The 19,967-nt window shown below is 42.2% G+C and overlaps 2 protein-coding genes across 6 annotated transcripts in view; both read right to left on the bottom strand.

Annotated features, from left to right (window-relative positions):
• Positions 1 to 1,691: 1,691 nt before the first annotated feature.
• Positions 1,692 to 9,198, bottom strand: LOC136640736 (uncharacterized). The gene is made up of 2 exons (XM_066616027.1): positions 8,243 to 9,198; positions 1,692 to 3,300 (listed from the first exon to the last, which is right to left on the bottom strand). Exons 1-2 carry the CDS (start codon positions 8,628 to 8,630, stop codon positions 2,702 to 2,704), a joined length of 987 nt encoding a protein of 328 aa, XP_066472124.1. The 5' UTR covers positions 8,631 to 9,198; the 3' UTR covers positions 1,692 to 2,701.
• Positions 9,199 to 12,923: 3,725 nt separating this feature from the next.
• MXRA7 (matrix remodeling associated 7) overlaps positions 12,924 to 19,967 on the bottom strand; it is an 81,126-nt gene continuing 74,082 nt past the window's right edge. For 3 of the 5 annotated variants that reach the window (XM_066618457.1, XM_066618458.1, XM_066618455.1), the window contains one exon: positions 16,267 to 18,030. In XM_066618457.1, coding sequence (XP_066474554.1) covers positions 17,991 to 18,030 — 40 coding nt within the window. In that variant the 3' untranslated portion in view covers positions 16,267 to 17,990. Of the gene's footprint in view, positions 13,892 to 16,266; positions 18,031 to 19,967 lie in introns of those variants that run through there. The other 2 variants (XM_066618456.1, XM_066618454.1) reach the window with 1 other exon arrangement.

A 19,967-nucleotide genomic window follows, 5' to 3' on the forward strand; every position in this document is an offset into this window, starting at 1 on the left:
CATCTCATATCCAGTAACTCCTGGCTTTTGCATTCTCAAAAGGAAAATGGTCATTGCCAGGGATGTGCTCAGGTCCATGAGCCTGTGTCATGAGACGAGTCCTGAGTCAGCAACCTTGCAACTCGACTCATGAATAGTAATGCCTGGCCACAGCAATTCAACTCACGAAAAATTTTAAGTCTTTCAACTCGTGTCACAAATCATTTGGAGAAACAAGTCTCAAAAACAACAACAACCCCTCCCTCCCAAAATTAAGCCTTCCTCCTCTTCTCAACCCCCCAGCCCCCACCTCCTGGAACCAACCTACCTTGCTGCTGCCATCCTGCTAAATGCCAGCTTCTGGATCGCCCACGAGGTCTTTTCAGTGTGATGCGGAAGCAGCAAAGAAAAAAAGGAAACAACAAGAACACACATGCACAATATATTGAGTCGGGACTCAATATCGAGCCTGTGGGACTCATTTCAAATACTGACTCATTTTTAGAGTCACTGGCCCTGAGTTGCGAGTCAAATCAGGGTCAGTGACATCCATGACTTGAGTGCCCATCCCTGGTCATTGCTCATTTGTTCCTGCATGCTCCAAAGCAACTGGATATCCAGTATACTTGACACAAGCAAACTAAGTGTAATTCTATGACTGCTTCCTTAGAAGTTGATAATGAGTTTAATAGACTGAGTCCAGTCTTAATTACGCAATGAGCTTCCTGACTCTTCCTTACTAGTGACATCTTTTTCTTTTTCCTCCCTTCATTCCTTTTTTACTTAACATCCAACCTGAGAAACTATTATGTGAAACTTCAAAGTTAGAACCAATTAAACATTACGAAAAATTGAGCTAACAGAGATATTTGGCTTCTGACTGTTTTGCATTTTCTCAAATGGAGTAACAATAATGTCTTCAATTTTTATTAAGGGTATTGACACAGCAACATGAAAACACCATAATAAAATGAGGGAAAAAAGGAAAAATTGATATCACAGGCAACTCAATAGTTCTGACTTCCTGTACTCTAATGCAGTAGTTCTCAAACTTCCCAGGAGTTTTACTTCTGGGGTCTTTGCAGGAGAGGGAGTGCGAGCATTGATATGATCCCCAGGATCATGTTGCTAATGGTGGAATGGGGGTGCTTTTACTTACAGATGGCTGCAGGACGTTGCAGGAGGTGTGGCTGCAGTTTGGCACAATTTCCAGGTTCCACTAGAACAGTGGTTTTCAAACTGGTGGGTCCTAACCCACCAGGTCATGTAAAGGGTCCTCCATTCCTTTAAGAGGCATGGGAGGGGGCGAGGGCAGCGATGTGATCCCTAGGATATAATGGGGGTGGAAGGGAGTGCTTTTACTTGGATGCAGGATGTTAAAGGTGAGGGGAGCCCCACGCAGCCCTCTGCCAGATTCCCCAATACTTAGAACATTGAAAAAAGAGTGGACACAAAGCACTTTCTAGTTGCAAACAGAAAGAGGAAATACTTTGCATCCGCTTTTTTTAACGTTCTAAGCATTGGGGAACCCTGTGGAAGGTTGCAAGGGGCTCCCCACACCTCCTGCAACGTCCTGCAGCCATCTGTAAGTAAAAGCACCCCCATTCCACCATTAGCAACATGATCCTGGGGATCATATCAATGCCTGCACTCCCTCTCCTGCAAAGACCCCAGGAGTAAAACTCCTGGGAAGTTTGAGAACCATTGCATTAGAGTCAGAACTAACTATTGAGTCAAATGGTCTCTTTTTGACAAGTCACAGCATAATGCTGCTAGCCTGAATAGAAACTGCAGCCTACAAATCACTTACCCTGGAGTAGATCTTAGACTTCAATGGACATTTGGTGCAAGCAACTTACTGGTTGCAACAGAAGATCAGTGCAAATATCTGGAAGCCTTGCTGTTATACTCTCTGATTATAGCTAATGCGAAGAGATTTGTATATGCAGCAATGTATTCAATGGTTGCCTTGATAATTTCCCCCTCTCCCACATTTTTACATATAGTTGATTAACATGTGGAAAACCTATACTCCAGCTAACCACTAGCCCAGAGGTTCTCAAACTCATGGGGAGTCTGAGAACCGCTTGTAAGTGGTTGTGGGGGCAGGGACTTGGACTGGGGATGTGCCCCAGCAGCGTCACAGCAATCACGGTGCCGCAGGCACCCAGAGTCTTGCCATCCTACCTGAGGGTGACTGCCAGCCGTGCATTTCCTTAAGGGGAAATGACCCATTTTTTTGTTCCTATGGTGGGTCATGACCCACCACTTTGAGCACCAATGCACTAGTCAAATGGAATATGTGCTCCTTTAAGACTAGCACACAAACTAAGCAAAAAACCAACATAAATCCAGTATCTATGTTCACAGTGTATATATGAACTACTTCTGTGAGAAATCAAAATGAACAGTTTCATTAAAAAGAAAAGTATACACTCAAAAGCTTCAGCATGTGGAGCTGGATCAATTTCTTTCACTGTTCATTCAATGTCCAATAATTTGAGATTACCCAGAAATGTATCTCTCTAGTAGCCTACCCCTATCTGTTCAAGTGTACAACCTGCAACACACAGTATGATGAGGAGCAACAGACCCAACTTTACAACACCTACAAGCACCTATCTTCAGCATCTCTTTCCCATCCACCCCAAAAGTTCTAGTATACAGTATGTCACAGGAAGTTTTCGAAAATCCATCCTCCAGAAAGAAGTGGGTTGGTATGTCATCCTTTGACATCAAGGATGAACTTTAAGATTTTTGCCAGGTCTGCTATGAAGATATCAGTTCCTTCATCAGATAGGTCATTGGAGTCAGGCAAGAAAAGTCTTGATTGATAAGAAGTGATCAATTCATGTGACAGGAAGTATGCACCAATTTCACTACAATATTTTGCCATTTTACTGTTAACAAACTTTAGAGCTTTTTCAATATCCTCAGGTGCTTGGTCTTCCTTCCTAAGACGTCTTGGCAATAGTGAAGACCAAACTAAAGTGGTATCTACAAATGCTCTGTTAAGAATGCCCAAGTCATTTTTTATCTTCATAATGAGTGAAGTGCAATTGTCAGGCAACAAATCATTTTCCCCAAGATGAATTATTATAATGGATGGACAAGATCGGATTTGATACATTTCATGAAGAAGAGGCACGAGCTGGTCCCACATCATTGCCTGTATCCCATGCCAATATACATAGGCGCTTGAAGCTGGAACACCCAGTTGCAACCCACGAGGATGAATTTTGGCTCTTCTCTTTGATGACAAGATCACCGAATTGCCACATATCCAGATTTCCTTTGGGGTAGCTTGTGGATTTTTAACACCTAAAAGTAAAAGTCACATTAGTTCAACTCCTCCTGTTGAAACTCTATATAGGTTTAGTATTCCTTCATCCCAGCACCTTCAGTTTCTGAAGAACTAGAAAAATGAATTAAAATATATAAACACATTAATGAGCTAGATGATGTGGGTCAACACTCCCTCAAGATAAAAATCAAGAAAGGGTGCAAGCTGTGCTTTAGAGAGGTCAGGCTTTGTAGTTATGCTTCAGAATTAAACTGTCAGAAGACTGTCAGGAAGACAGACTGGGGAAAAGCCTGTGAGTGAACAGGGAAGATGGTGCAGCAGAGCTTAGCCAGGACCTGAAGGTGGGAGGAACACACCTTCCACAGGGATTCCCACACAAACTGGTTTCAAGGGGCAGGTAAAAAGAAGATTCTCCCCACTCCAGACCAGCACTGCAAGGCAAGTAAAGAAGAATGAACCTCAACCTTGCTATTCCTTCACCTAGTTGCAGCCTGGATGACAGACAGAGAGACAAAGGAGACAGCAAGAGCTCTGCTGACAACTGATGAACGTGAACACTTCTGAACATCAGTAGGCAGAAGTTTGAGTACAAACTGACTTATTAGGAAAGAGTGGAAGCAGCAGGCATTGGTGCACTTACCTCTGTGACAAGACTAATCTCATTCAAAATGTGGAAGAGGATATAAATAGCAGCAGAGAGAGGGAGAAGACAAAGTTCTGAGTGAGGTCAGAATAGTAAACAGTAGGGAGGTGGCCACTTGATAGTAGCTGGTGGTAGGATAGAAACCTGGCTTGACTCCCCACCCCCCAATCAAAACTGCACTGGAGACATAATGCATCTAGATGGTTATATTCCTTTTGCTTTATTAGCTGCACATTCAGCAAAAAGAAAATAAGGGATTGCAAGTCTCAACCATTAAAATTTAGTTTTTTCCCAATGACTTCTATAAAATGTGAAATGTAGCCATATTCTGTAACCCACTTTCATAGAAAGTTTAAGTGAAAACACTGGAGGAAAAAAAGAGCATTTGACCATAATGAGCTTGCTTCTCTTTATTAAGTACATTAATATTGGAGAGAAATATTTACAAAGTCATGCATCGCACCAATAAATAACAAAGTACAATTTCTGAACATTGGCTTGTATCAAAAAGAACACAGAACTGTTGTACTGACAGCGACCAGAAAATGAACAAAAATAGTACCCTGCCACAAGGCAGGTCATTCATACGTCAGCTTCCACAGAATATGGCATGCAATGTACTACCAGTAACAAAGTGCAACTCAGAAAGAATAAAGAATAAATCTAGGTGTCTCAGGCAAAGGAGACAAGACATATATTGGTTTTAAATACCTTGGTTTGAGAACTAAGAAGAGCCCTGTTGGTTCAGGCCAAGGGACCATCTAGCCCAGCTTCCTGTATCTCACAGTGGCCCATCAGATGCCTCAGGGAGCAATCAAGACAACATGTTCTGTTGTCCCATATCCTATTGCATCTGGCATTCAGAGACAGACTATGCCTAAAACCCAGAGGTTGCATACAGTCATTATGGTTTGTAATCTATGATGGACTTCTCTATCTGGCCAATCGCCTTTTAAAGGCAACTAGGCTAGGTGCCATCACAACATCTAAAAGGCCTAAGTAAAAACTCACTCATATATAGCGTTCATTATCAGTTTGGGTGGAAGAAGGATTGAATCCAGCCACAGGTGCTTATATCCCCAACACGTGGTATAAATTTCTCAAATAAATAGTGGGAGCAAAGTTCTAAAGACCTCAGTCACCTCCCAGTTATCCCGATTTTACAGCACCCAAGCATACTTTTTCAAGAACAAAATGAAAAAATACTGAGCCAAATTACATATTGTAACATGTAGTTTGGTCCCTAAAACTAATGGATTCTACTGCGGGGGGAGGGGGGGGAACAGTGGACGCGCACATCTATCCTGTGTTAACATTTACCCATGCGAATTCTAATTGTGAAGTTCAAGAAGCATAAGAAGCCTAGTCTATTAATAAAATGAGATACAGAGATTAAAATGAGATGTAGTCTAGCATCAAGATTTTGAGTTTTAAAAATATTTGACTGAATTTAGAGTAGTCAAACAACATGCAATCTGCAAACCTACAACAAAGGGGTAATGTGCATCTAATCTGAACTACAACACTGCAACTGGAGTGTCAGAATATAAAGATGTCCTTCATAAATTTATCTGAGACACTCTTGAAACTGTCAAAATTATTTGGTTCCACATAAGCACTAAGGAAGCCAATTCCAATTTAACTTCTACAGTTAAAAATTTTAGAATTCCCAACTAAATGTATTAATGGTCAACTATTAGTGACTAGTTTTTGCACCCTGAGATAAACATATAGCAAACTCTTTATTTAACAAATAGGAGGGAAAGGGAGAGACATTAATGCCGATAGACTGTTAAATATGAACACACTGAACTCAATGAGATGTACATGTGCAAAATGTATATGATTTTAAATGAAGTAGAAAATGTTCATTGTTTCCAAAGTCTGTTAAATCAAGGATTCACCTCTACTGTACTATCAGGCCATCACAGCTCTTTTTTTCTTCCACCTAAGAGACACAGAACAAGCTTTTTAAATCTGTGCTCCTAAAAGATATTCTCAATTTCTGTGACCATTAAAGTTCTTTGCACCTGATCATGTTTGTGGTCATCCTTGAAAAAAAGATTATCAAAAGTGGATATTATAGTTCTGATGAGGCCTCAATTGAAGGATAATATTTGTTCCCTACCCTTGGTGGAAAATAGAAAATTTATTTCCTATTGCATACATCACTTTTCTGCAGTCACATCACTTTGGTAGCTCAGAGTCTTACTGTGATCAAAATCCTTTTCTTCCACTACTGCTTTCTGCTGAGGAACCATCAGTCCATAAGACAAATGCTTTCAATCTCTTTTCAAATATATGACTTAATCCAATGCCTAATAAAGGTTTTTGAAATTGAATACATGACTTAACACCTTCTGCTAATGAGAATTATTCAATTATTTCACTTCATGAAATGATCCAATTCATAGTGCACATAAACTGACTGAGCTTTTCTGTGTTATCTTTGTAGTACTGAGATTGTATTACCACATTGCTACATCCCTCTCCAGACTCACAGCAGCCCACTTCCGGTAGCCGATTTTGGAGGAACATCAAAAAGCAGCAAATAATTTAGGTTACCATATATTTGCCACCATTAGATTTCCCCTCTGGGTTTTCTGCCTCAGGAACCAACATGTCTTTAGCTGTCTCTGCCAAGCCTACTAATATAAAAACTGACTAGACTCCCAAACACATTCCCAGAAACACTTTAGGAAGTTTAGGTTACTTTTACTTGGAAATCTATTTTCACAGTACAGTAATCTACTTTCTTCTCTATAACATTCCTTCTCCTTATACAGCCAAAAGATAAACTGGATTATGCATTTGTTTTCTATGGCATAAAGTGCTTACTACTAATTGTAATAATACTTGCCATTTCTATCATGCTTTAGAGAGTTCAAAACACTTGTCATACATACTTGTCATATATTAAGAACAAAACAAGGCACCCCTGAAAAGTAAGCACACACACAATATGCCATTCCTAGTAATCACTCTTTTTTATTGCATGTGACTTTACAATGACTTCAAATTTTCTTAAAGCAGATATTCTTATCCTGTGGGGCCTGAATCCCTAGGGAATGCATGAGGAGGGGTATAGGGGGTGCATAAGATGCTCCCAGAATTAAGAAAAATGTTTGCCTTGATGCATATATTTTTCTATTATTGAAATTTAGTGAAATTTTGGGCGGGGGTCGTTCAAATTTTTGCCATATACGTTCAATGCAATTTCAGGAAAATAGCAAATAATAGTTCAATAAACTACAAAATAGTTCAACAAAATAGTTCAACAATAGTTCAAACAAACAAAAAAAACTGCTTGGAGGGGATGCATGCGCACTTCAAAATGCTCTGGGGAATGCACAAGGCACAAAAGGTTAAAAATCTCTGTCTTAAGGGGCAAGTAAGTAAAACAGAGAAGAGCAAACTAATATTATTTCTAATACACAAATAAAAAAAGAACAGAAAACTAGCAGCCATTCTGGGTTTAATCAGTGGTCTGCCCAGTACCTGTGGCCACTTGAGGACAGAATCATATGCTAGAAAAAAAGTGGTCAAGAGCACAAGGCAGCAAAGCACTTGCTGTGTGCTATTATGAAAAAAAAATGACAACATGAATTACAGCCCAATCCTATCCCATTTTCCAGTGCCAGTGTTGCTGAGCCAAAGGGGTATGCACTGCTTCCTGTGTTGGGGGTGCAGTCACAGAGGCCTCCTTAAGATTTGGGAACATTTCTTCCCTTACCCCAGGGTTGCACCAGTGCTGGAAAGTTGGATAGGATTGGGCTGTTAGTCATTAGTTTTCCCCCCCCCCCCAATTATTTTAGGATTTTATATACCACCACGGCAGATCCAAATGCTTAACCTCCTGGTTTCTATTACCAGACTTCTATTACCCTTTTTATTAAGAGCATTCCAAACTGTATCATTTTGCTTGAACTACTTAAGCCAGAGTGACAAACACTTTGCAGTTATGATGTAGGCGTATAATCAATTTACTGTACATTGAAAAAATACATTGTCTGCTGGTCCCCAATTCATAAAATTTTGACTTGCATTTTCAATGGCTATGATAGAAAGAGAAAACACTTTAGTTTCCTGTTAAAGAACAATCAAAACACCACATTTGCTCTACTTAAGTCTAGAGCTGGTACAGTAAAGCAGTTTTAAAAAACTGTAATCTGGAACCTTTTCCATCTCCGCTTACCTGTGATCGTTTTTCCAACAATGCCAGGAGACAGATGCAGTGTCACAGAACATGAAAACATGGGAGGTTTTTGTATGGGACTCCAGCCCCAGCACATTCGGGTTTGCCTCACTTTACTTACCCTCTACTGGTGACACAAGAGGTATCAAAGTGCCACGCTCTCTGTTGACGGTCTCTGTTTTCTTCTCCGTTTTTGTCTGTCCTGTCACCGTTGGAATACGATTCTGGGTTTCTGGACACACCACTCCACTGCTATTTCCTCCATTCAAGTTTGGCTTGGCTGCCGTCGCTGCTGCCTTAGCCGCTGGACCAAGCAAACCACGACGACCAGCTTCTACAACGGCCTCCAAAGCTTTCAAGAGTGATGGACTGGGGGTACTACCATCCGGATCTGGTGGCCTGGGCAGTTGATGCACCCCAGGATTAGGTGAGTTGAGCGGCTTCTTTGTGGGGGCTCCACAGACAATAAGGTTGCTGTCATTGCGCCTCTTAGTATTACTGCGCCTCATGGCAGAAGGGGGCTTTGCAGTGGGGGGGGGGCAGGGAAGAACCACTGATGTTGTGGCAACCACCTAAACCAATGTTTGTAAAAAGGCCTGCCTGTGGCTTGCACGAGGGCTTTACTGCTTAGGATGCAGTTCTCCACTACCAGGCCTGGTAAGTTGGCAACCTGAGTGTGGGGCAGGCGTAAGCAGGGGGTGGAAGCTCCAGACCACCTCCTCCCAGTTGACCAGAGGTCGTGGGGGAGCACAGCAGCCCCAGGAGTTCCGCTTCCCAACTCCCCCTCCCGCCCAGGCCCAGGCCAGGGAGCTCAGGGCACTCTTTGGGGGGAGGAGGCGCTGCAGCAGCTTCCCCTCTGGGGAAGGCTGCCCCTTTCCCGAGGGCAAAGCCCCTCTGCTGGGGTCTGTCAGGAGCCTCTCTCTGGGACTCCAAAGTGGACTCCCGCCGGGGGGGGGGCTGTCGCCTGGCAACGAGGGCGCAGCGACGGGCGCGCAGCCGTGAAGACGCACTTCACCTAGGTTCTTAACTTCCGCCAAGACCACCGGCACAAGCGCGCAAGCAAATAAGGCCGCGCAACTCGCCGAGAACGGAGCCTGCGCAGCCGCCGTACCAAAGGAGTCTTCTCTCGGGTCCTGCACGAGCGCGCGCGCGCGCAGAGAGAATGTGGTGGTTCCCTGACCTGTCAGCGTTCTCACAGAGCTAGAAAACAGCCAGAGTGAAGCATTGCATTGTCTTTCTGGGTCATTTCCGGGTTCTCAATGAGAAGCCCGTTTGAAATCTCCCCGCCCCCAGGGCGAACGTCAGAGTTGCTCTGCCTGACCGTAGGAATCAATGGAGTGAGGCAGGGTTTTTGCAGGTCTGTGACTGGACACCAGAATCAGACGTCTCTGACTTCCATGGCAAAGAAAGCTCACCACCATCCAGCAAGGTTGTGCAATTGGGCACATATCTAGTTTGACCCTTATTCTGTCCCATTTGCCTCAAATTGTTTACCATGTGAGGGAGATCATTCTGAAAAGTAGACAGAAGACGTGAACAGTGCTCAACATGACTTTGTCGCACTGTTCCAACAAGACAGCCAAGTCAAAAGTGAAAAATCAGTACTGAAGGGGAGAAGCTCCCAGAAGGGTCTTGGTTCCCTAATGGTACCAAGTAGCCCCCACTACAGATGCCAAGTCTTCCATGATTGCACCCTCACTGCAGGATGCAGCACATGCCCCATTGGCATGGCTGCACTTGTGCTGGAAAATTGGATAGGATTTGGCTCTAAGGCTGCAATCCTACCCACACTTTCCTCAGAGTAAGTCCCATCAAACACAACAGGACTTACTTCTGACTACACATGCTGAGGATTGTGCCCCAAGTGTATTTAGTATTGCAATCATAGTAGTGAAAAGTGAGGGGAAGAAAAGGTATAGAGTGGTGTTTCCCAAACTGTGGGTCAGGACCCACCAGTGGGTCATGAGCTGATTTTTGGTGAGTCGTGAAAAGTTTCTGAAATATTTAAAAAAAAACCTTTGCAAAGTTTTGCCCAGTCTGCAGAAGAAAATCATTAACTAGAATGCTAACCTGTGCTATGAGGAAATCAAATTACTACAAACTACACTCAAATTAAAATGTCACGTTTTCCAACTTTCTCTAGTAATTAGTGTGCCGTAGATCATGTGCAAACCCATGCAATCAGCCTTTTATCTGGCCTGGAAGTCCCTAGCTGCACATCTTGCTCTCCAGTTCTCTTCTGGGTACCCTGGAATGACTGTAAAGGTTTGGGGGAACAGTCCTTGAACTCCATTTCTAGGGAGAGTCTCGCAAATATCTGCACACATGTCCTATACATGAAGTCTCTAGCAGCTTTGGGAGCATAGGACCATGATTATTATTAATTAAGAATTTCATTATTAATAAATAAAACTCTTCATATGTCTCTCTTTTTTTGGGGGGGGGACTAGTGGGTCATGATAGATTGTCATTTTAAAAAGTGGGTACTGGTTCTAAAAGGCCCAATGTGGGGCCTTTGGATATGGCGGAGCTCAGCTCCGCTGGTTCTGTTGCAAGGTTGAAGAAAGCAACTCAGAACGACTTGGTACTCAGGGGTGATAGTTTGCAGGCGTTTTTATTTCATTCCAAGCAATGGGCATCTCACGGGACTAGTGTCCAAAGCATGAGAGCAATTTCCCAATATTGATTTTGACCATTTATACAATTTTAGCTCTTTGTCCCAAAATCTAGACTTCCCATTGGCTGAAATTTTACATCAGAGATGGGGCTAACACCTAATAGGACACAGATAAGGTATCATTTGCATAAAAGATGGGAAATAGGTGGGCAACAAGTAGGCAAAACAATTGATTGGCTTTGATTTACATACAGGTGGGGTTTCACCTTAAAACCTAGAAAAGTACAAAAGTTTCTAAATTCCAGCAGGGTGCACTATAATACTATTTACTGAGTGTTGGACCATGTTCACATAAATCAACCCAATTGGTTGGCAACCTTCAGTCTCGAAAGACTATAGTATAAGCCTACAGCACCCGGTATTCCCAGGCGGTCTCACATCTAAGTACTAAGCAGGCCTGACCCCGCTTAGCAGCCAAGATCAGACAAGATCAGGCATGTGCAGGGTAACAGTTGCTTATACAGATTGTTTTGACAAATTTTGGAATAACCTCATTAAAAGAAAGGTACTGTGTGATCTTATCTGCATACCTTTCCTATGTGTTAATATAGACACTAGGCAGCAGCTGTGGGGCCTCTCTACTATACCAAGGCTTTTGTCTTTTATTAAGTGTCTCTTAAGACTTTTCTAAAATCAAGCAACTTTGGTTTCTATGGCTTAACTATTGCAACCAGTTACCTTGAGTACATTGGTATCAAGGGATCACTTGGTTTCCATATTACATATGTATGCTTTTGCTCTAAAAGCATAAAGGTTACTAAATTACAAAGCTAGTGAATACAATCAGTGACTAACATTTGCCAAAGCTTGCTCATCTCTCCAGCAGCTGCCTTGCACCTGTTATCTCTTGAGCTACATCCCAAAGTGTAAACACCCTGAGCTGAGGCATCAGCCAATTCTTTCAGTCAGACTCGTAAAAATGATTCTTTCTTAACTCCAAGCAGCTTTTTACTATCTTATGTGTTGCTATGCTTTATATTGGGCTATCCAGTGGCCTTTACATGTGGGTTACAGTCTGGGGTCAAAGGTCACCGTGCCTTAGTTCCACCCCTCCCTTCCCCCTGCCATGCCTTCCTCCCGCCCTGGAATGCCTCCCCCTACACCCTCACTCACCTCTCCACTGCTTGGCACTTCGCACAGAGTCCTGGGCAGCAGTTGGCCGGCCTCCAGCCAGCGCCAGCCCAGCATGGACTGGCACTGAACCTGTTCCAGCGTTAGGCCAGCACTGACTGCTGCAAGCATTCTTTACAGCATATTTGCGATAGTGAGTGTCAACACATGTCAAGTAGGATCAGGCTCTTAATTTCACTGCGGGAAACATATGTTGTTGTTCGTTTTGTCTCCGTTCTTCATTTAGGGGGCTATTACTATCTCATATTTAAGTATACATGAGACAGTTAATATTCTGAAGATTATAGATATTTAGCCGAGAGCCTACATGGCTTGTTAAGGCACTAATATGAATGGGATATTGGATCAAAAAAATTTTTTCCCCCAAACAGAAAATCTAAGCACAATAATTTGTTTAATTTTTGAACTCCTTCCATTCTGCTAGCATCGTCCCATATGTTACCCAAAAGCAACTATCCAAAGTTACCCAAAAGCAACTACCAAGTCCTCACGTGTTCTTTCTCATCAATAGGACACATACATTCAGGGCAGGAGGTCTGGTCTAGAGGGTAGAGCCTCTGTTAGCCTGAAGACAACATCAGAAGGTTGCCAGTTTGAGGACACTGGCAGCTCCCTAAAAGGCTGAGAATGGCAAGACCTTGAAGCAGCTGACAAGCCAAGCTGAGTGATTCCATCTGCTCTTGGTGTGAGCAAGAAGCGTCTTGGCTGCCCTCCATGTGAGAGATGGAGCTGCTTGGAGGCCAGAAGTGAGACCAAACCAGGAAGATCCATTCTGAAATGTTGTTGGTTCTTGAAAGAGAGAACCTCTATGTTTGTAAAAATCCCCTTGAGGGATTTAGAAATGCCTGCCTATGTAAACCACCTTGAATAAAGTCAGAGGAGTAATCTGATGACCAGAAAGGCGGTATATAAATACCTAGTTATTATTATTATTATTATTATTATTATTATTATTATTATTATTATTATTATTATTATTATTATTATTACCACCAGTCTTGCTGTAAACAAGCATATTTATTGAAGAAAACACAAAAAGAAACCATAGAATATCTTGACATTTGCTCATCTGTAGTATAACCCAGCATCTAAAGCTTAAAAGGGGGGGTTGGCATGTTTACCAGGTTCATTAAAAAAAAAATTAGGTCTTTGCCTTCCACAGCACCCATTAGAAGTCTATCAACAAGCATAAGTGGAACCAGGTAGTTTCTGGAATCTGACTCATTTCCCTTGTTTCCTGAAAACCTTTTCATATGTGGTGTTTAGATAATGTAGAAAGTTGATTTCTTTGGGAACAATTGGGACATAAGAATATGGAATTCTCTTTCCATAAGAAGTGGAAATTGTGTACTTTGTTCTTAGCAGTGATGTATTTCTTACCTAACTCCCCATGTATTTGAGCGCTTGGTTGGCAAACATCCTCTCAACACAGATCACTGACATTTCAAACAACTGTCATGTGTTCCCACCTTGCCACATGAGTTCAGAAACAGGTTGTTAAACATTTGCTCTGTCCATCTTGCTTGCCTGCTGCATTAAGGTTACCCACCTTCAGCACTGCTGTCATGCCATTGTGTGTAAAGTTGTCTGAGGAAACAGATGGCATATAGTAAATACTTTTTACAACACCACAATGTTATATCAGGGCTTCTTCTCTTGCCAGAAAGAACCAAACAACATTTTTTCTAAGAGGAAAAATCAGTTCAAAAATAGATGCTAGCCTTAAGTATTTTTCATCGACCAAAAGGCAAACATTATCTTCTTCTATATACTTATACAGAAGTCTATAGACCTGCATCCTTCTGTGTACTGAAGGTTAAAGAAAATGATGATGAGGCTTGTGGTGACTACATGTCATAAAGCTTAAGCTGTTCTTTGATGTCAGTTTCAGACATATCTCCAAATGTCTCTGTTTTTTCCTTCATGAGATTGAAGATGGCAGTCAGTTGCTCTCTCCGAACCCTGTCAAGAAGAGAAGAATAATAACAAAAAGGGAAAATGGAAATATGATCGCTTCATAAGCCAAGAGCTGCCCTGAGCACGATTTATGGACAACAAGACAGTTCATAAATGCTATGGTCTTCTGCAGTTATGCCTGGTGGCAGTGTAGTATGTTTGTATATGCACACAACCTTTTGAGATATACCCATGATATGTAAAATGGTTGTTTACATTTTGGACTGAGATTCTATAAATCTTGGTTTCAGATCTAAGGAGCCTTGATTTCTAATCTCTGTTTTGAGTCTTCTCATTTATTATCACAGGGTTTCTCTTCATACGCACCACCTGACATGAGAGTTAGAGCCGCATCCTATCCAACTTTCCAGCACTGATGCAGCCATGCCAATGGGGTGTGCATTGCATCTTGTAGTGGAGAGGCAGCTACAGAGGCCTCCCCAAGGTAAGGAATGTTTGTTCCCTTACTGCGGGGCTGCATTGCAGCTGCATTAGTGCTGGAAAGTTGGATAGAATTGAACCCCCAGTTATCCCTGAATTCCATTATCTCCCGAATGTATTTTGATGGGAGTTGCCGAGACTAAGACGCATGAGCTATTAGTTTACATGTTCAGTTGTTCACATGAATGGACTATTTTCACAAGTGGACAAGAAGAACAATGTGCAAGTGAACAGGTTCTTAGAGAGCAGGACTTCAGTCTAAAGGGCAAGTGTGATTGAGAAAAATATTCGTAAGTTGATCTTTGTCACAAAGTCTACCATTTTCAACAGTGACCATACTGTTTCAATATTTTTTCAATACTGAAACAATATTGTTTCAATATTAAATATTGTTTCAATACTGAAACAATATTGATACTGTTTCAATATCAATATTCCTAAATTGGTCTTTGTCAAAAAGTCTACCATAAGTTCCATCTCTAATAAATTCATTTATGTAAATTTATGTAAATTTATTCAAATTTGAAATGTAAATTAATTCTTCTTCTCCCCCCCCCCCTGACACAGTGTCAGAGAGATGATGTGGCCCTCCTGCCAAAAAGTTTGGACACCCCTGACCTAGGGGAAAGCTGCCATCCAGATGAAGTCTTATTGACAATTCCTTGTGTTCTTGTTTCCTTATTTTCTTTGCTGGTCAAACTCCCAAGTTCCCCTCAAGTGGCATGGCAGTCACCCAGATTCTGCCCAATTATTTCAACTGTGATGCACTAGATTCTGATTGGAACAGATACTAGGCCTCTACTACCAGCTTTCTAGTGTGTCTTTGACCATCAGCTAGGTTACTTCAGCAAGTATCTGCCCAGACAAGTGCTCTACATGCATCATGTCAGAGGAAAGGGCCTGGAGTGAAGTTGCAACTCCCCTCCTCAGATAGGAAAGCCTTTCCTAGCAATGGGAGGAGCTGTAACTTCATGCGAGCCCATCTCTATAAAATTACACCTGTCATTTTGGCATTACTTATACAAGCAAAGTCCCTAGTAGACATGACATGAGTGCAGCACAAGCTTATACATGTTGACTCAGAAGTACTGGTAAGTTCCACTGAGGCTCACTGTCAGGTTAGCGTGCAATAAAAATTTGGAAGCAAAACATAACGTTGAAGGAAAAATAACTCCATATCTAGTTGTGTCAAAGCCACTGTATCAGTTGTATGATTGTTTTTAGAGTGTTTCTGATACTGCACCTTAAACTTGACATTGACATCTACTCATAAGAAAGAGCATAACTATGAGATTGTTTTCCAAGGTAGGTATTAAGAATGACATATAACACCAGAAAGATCATTTTACAGCCAAATCCTAACCAAATTTCCATGCTGTGGTGCAGTGGGGCAAGTGCAGCCTCTATTATATCCAGCAGGGGAATTGTGGCTGCTGGAGGTCTCCTCAAGGTAAGGGGACCTTTGTCCCCTTACACCGGGTAAAGCCCTAGAAGGTTCTATGGGGTTACTTGGATCCGTGCCAGCTCTATAGCTGTTACACTCTGGGTTGCCGCATGTTGGGCTTTTAGGCTCAGGAGGGGGGGATAGGATATGGCAGAGGCCTCCTCCCTACCCCCTCCCAGACCTGATCCTCCCTCCTCCCCATCCCATTACACCCTTCCCCACCCATTTCCCCAACTTCCTGTGGAGTGGCTACCTGCTCCCACAGGCGCTGGCCTATGTCTGAGAGGCTGGCATAGACCTTTCCACCAGGTGGATGGGCTTTTGTGCTAGTGCAACATGCCTTATGGCACATTCGCAACAGTGTGCATGCTTGTTTCATTGGCAGAAACCAGCATCAGATTGGGCTGCCCAACTCTGCAATAAACCATTGTTGCTGGAGAGTAGAAAGACATGACCCCCCCCCCAAATGTTAACAAATACAATGACCATTCACACAAACTATTTAAAGGTTTATTGGACTGAATAATGGCAACATACATTTTAAGCCACTAAAAAATTACAGTCCTGTGTATAAGATCCACCTTCCCATTTAGGGAAAAAGAAGAAGTAAAAAAAACACCCAGACAGCTGTTTTTGTCATTATTGAGGAGATAGCTTTGTTCGCTGCCACTAGCAATATCTGGGCTCGGCTACAGTTGTTCCTTGTACAATGTACATATTGCTGTAAAACTGAAACATTATATTGTATATAAGGCATTTTTTGCATAGTTAATGGTGTTTGGAACACTGAATCTGTCAGACAATATGAATCAGAGGCAGAGTGGTTGCTAACAGGTATCTCAAAGCCGAGTGTCCTTATACAATGAGGATTCCGTGGCAAACTGTATTATGCTAGTGGATACAGGTACAAAAGCAGAAGCTTCGCTTCTTTATAGCCAAGGCTTCCTGCTGTTTCCTACATAAGCCCTTTTTAAAAGTTATGCTAGAAACAAACATTCCCCAAACCTACGTGCTCCAAATAACGATTGACTAAATAGTTTCAAGTACTGTCTGCATAACATTTTGTTTTTAAAGCAGCCTGGGTTTGATATATTATGAAGCATTAGCTAAACAGTAGCCTGCCCTCAAGACATGAAGGGAAAACAGGAGTATGTTGGATCCCAACCTGAAGTGGTATGTCTACAAAACAGGAAGTGACATCAGTAACATATTAAAGTACTTCATTTCATAGAACCAAAAACTAGTGAGGTTTGAGTTTCAATATTAGGTCAACCACTAAGGCCCAAAAAACCAGAATTTTTGTTCAAGTTAGTGATCCAATACATTGATAAATGTGTTGTATTTTGGGGGGGCAGGGCAGGGGAATGCAAGCCACAAACAAAAGTTAAAAAAAGAATAGGGTGATACACTAGTGTGGTGTCATGGCAAAAGCAAAGTAGCATATCTCTGTTGTTACCCCAGAAACGCAGCATTAATAACCCAAACGGAGCCTTACGTTTCAGGATTTAAGTTTTCAAATTCGACTCATGGAAACAGGGGCAAGAGGCAAGTAAACCAAAGCACAGGTTATTATTAAGCATTCATGAAGCACAAGTCCTCATGATGAAATCAGCCACAAACTAAAACACAAATTCATTCTTATTTCTCAGGACGTCTCTCTACCTAAAATGGAGGACCATTTCACTGCCAACAACATGCTACAGTGCAAGATTAAGAGGTCTACACTAGAGTTTATGTCATCATTATCCTTCCATCTGAGTGTGAAGGGAACCTCCACAATGCTTTAAATCTCAATGCACTGTCTTCAAAGATATCAATAAAAATGTTGGTCCTGGGTGAGATGGTGAAAAGGGGCTTGATAGTTTGATCTAGCATCTGAAATCCACCCAGTGTAACTAGCAATCTCTGGCTGTGCTATGCAGTAGGTATTGGGGGGGGGGATGAGATGGAGCAGGAATGGAGTGCTGAACACAACAAAGTGTGCTTGATTTTGTTCAAGGGTCTTTCTCTCACATCCAAGAATAGAACCCTCAAATATAATTTCAGTAAATTTTCTAGCCCAGACAATTCTTGGGACCAAAGATATAGAATTTGTTCTGAGGAACTCTGCTCCGGCGGTCCCAGGTTTTGAGGGATTATTTGTCTGTTGTGTATGCATATATCTGGTTGGTTTTTGTGTTTTTCTCTCTCAAGCCTTTAAAGATGCCAAAAGGAAAAGCCTTAAGAAGAGTCTAGGGATAACTTCATATAGTCTTCATTTCTGCAAAGAGAGACAAGAAGGAGAAAAAATAAATAAAAATTCATTTCAGTCATGTCACCTCAGGTGGGTTATTTATCACTATGACTTTCTGTGATAACTGGAGAAGTCATCAGTGCAGGGAGGGAGTTCTAAGGAAAGTGTCTGAACCACACGGGCACACACTAAGCAAGTTAATGAGGGAGGAGGGGGCTCAAGGCTTAAGGTATTTTGCTTCATCATCTGCAGCAGGATAGCCTAAACCCAAATACCCCTAAGAGAGTGAATACCTGCCTAAGCTCTAGCTGTGCACCAGGTATTCTTCCAACATTGCAAGATGAAAGCTGGTAAACAGTTTGGTAGCTATAAAATCAATTTGTCCCAGTGACCCCCAAAGTGTTTCACGTTCTGATTTTCCCAAGAAATATGGATCACTTGACCAACTGCACATCTGACAATGAAGCTTGCTCAAAAGGCATGAATCGGGCCTATGCTCTAATTCATACAGGCCTTATGAGTCTCACCTGATACTGGCTCTGCTCAGCATGAGGGCAATGAGTGCCTGGTCATTCCACCCCTGTCGAAAGTCCGTGTCACTGTAGCTTGCCATGGAGGGGTTTAGTACCGTACATTACTTGCAGCACAATCCTAGGCACGTCTACTCAGAAGTAAGTCTCGTTGAATTAAGTGAGACTTACTCCCAGGAGGGTGTGTATAGGATTACAGCCTTAGAAGCTACTAATTTCTACTGGCAGACCCACCTTTTCCTACGCACACACAGTAACCATTCCTCACAGTTTGCAAGACTATTATACCATTAACATTTTTTACCAGAGTGAGTTTACACCAAAATGTACAGTATAAGAGGTACAGGATGTACTCCTCCTATGCTGGAGGATTTGATTTTCAATGGGTAGCATGGTCCATTAAGGAAAAAAATAATTACTAGTGTCCTCTATAGGTTGAAAAAGGGAAAAACAGAAGCAAAGTGAATGAATCAATGACCATTTCCAGTGCTGTGGGCCTACTGAAGCTAATCAGGCTAAAGTTGTGTAATTGAGCATGGAATAGTTCCATGATGATGTGGTCAACAAGCTGCTTAAAGCTTGGCATGCCCTGCACTTAACCCAGTTTTGCCTCATTGATGTCAATGGAGCTTAATGGCTTAAGTGGCAGGCCTCGGATATCCTCTTTAGAAATGGTCCCTTTTGAAGTTGCGTGGCTTGGGTGTAACAGACCTAATGACTTATAGAAGTCCCGCCAAGCCTTTTTAATGCGCTTGACCACACAATGGTTGCTTTTACACCATAATTCTCAAGGCAAAAATCTGAATTCCTTTTGGCTCAAACATCTCCCCCAAATATTTTGCATAAAGGTGAACAGCATCATGTGAGAAAAGCAGGCAGTATCATGCAAAAGGGATCATCCTGCTGCCAAATTCTAAGTCACTACCATCCTGGCTAGTCACCTACAGACAAGATTACCTGCTGAACAATTTAGGCAACAAAATATTTTTCCCCCCAGAATTCACTGTGTATGAGGGACAGCAAATTCACTGGGTACAGGACACTTCCTGGCCAAAGGAAGGGCCCTGCACCCAGCACCCTTCTTCCTCCCCCTAACTCATCAAAATAAAAGGTAGCAATCACTGTCACCACTAAAGTTCAAACCAGGAGCCAAAAGCATCCTTCAGTTTTACCTTACATGCCCTTTGTTCAATTCCTTCTCATTGGTCAGGACACAGTCAGCAGGATATCATTACCTGCTGCCATATCCTGGTCAGATGGGCTTGAGTATCCAGTACAGATGCATGCCCACTTCAGTAACTCTATGCTTTCGGGGATGAAGGATCTTAACCCTTAAATAACAGACCATGTGCTGGCCTCTAACGACAGTGATCCTAAAGTATTCATTAGCCCATTTTGGGACAGAGGAGGAAGAAAACTGGACATTTTCCACTG

Source organism: Tiliqua scincoides, chromosome 2 (genome assembly GCF_035046505.1).
Source record: "Tiliqua scincoides isolate rTilSci1 chromosome 2, rTilSci1.hap2, whole genome shotgun sequence".
NCBI lineage: Eukaryota > Metazoa > Chordata > Lepidosauria > Squamata > Scincidae > Tiliqua > Tiliqua scincoides.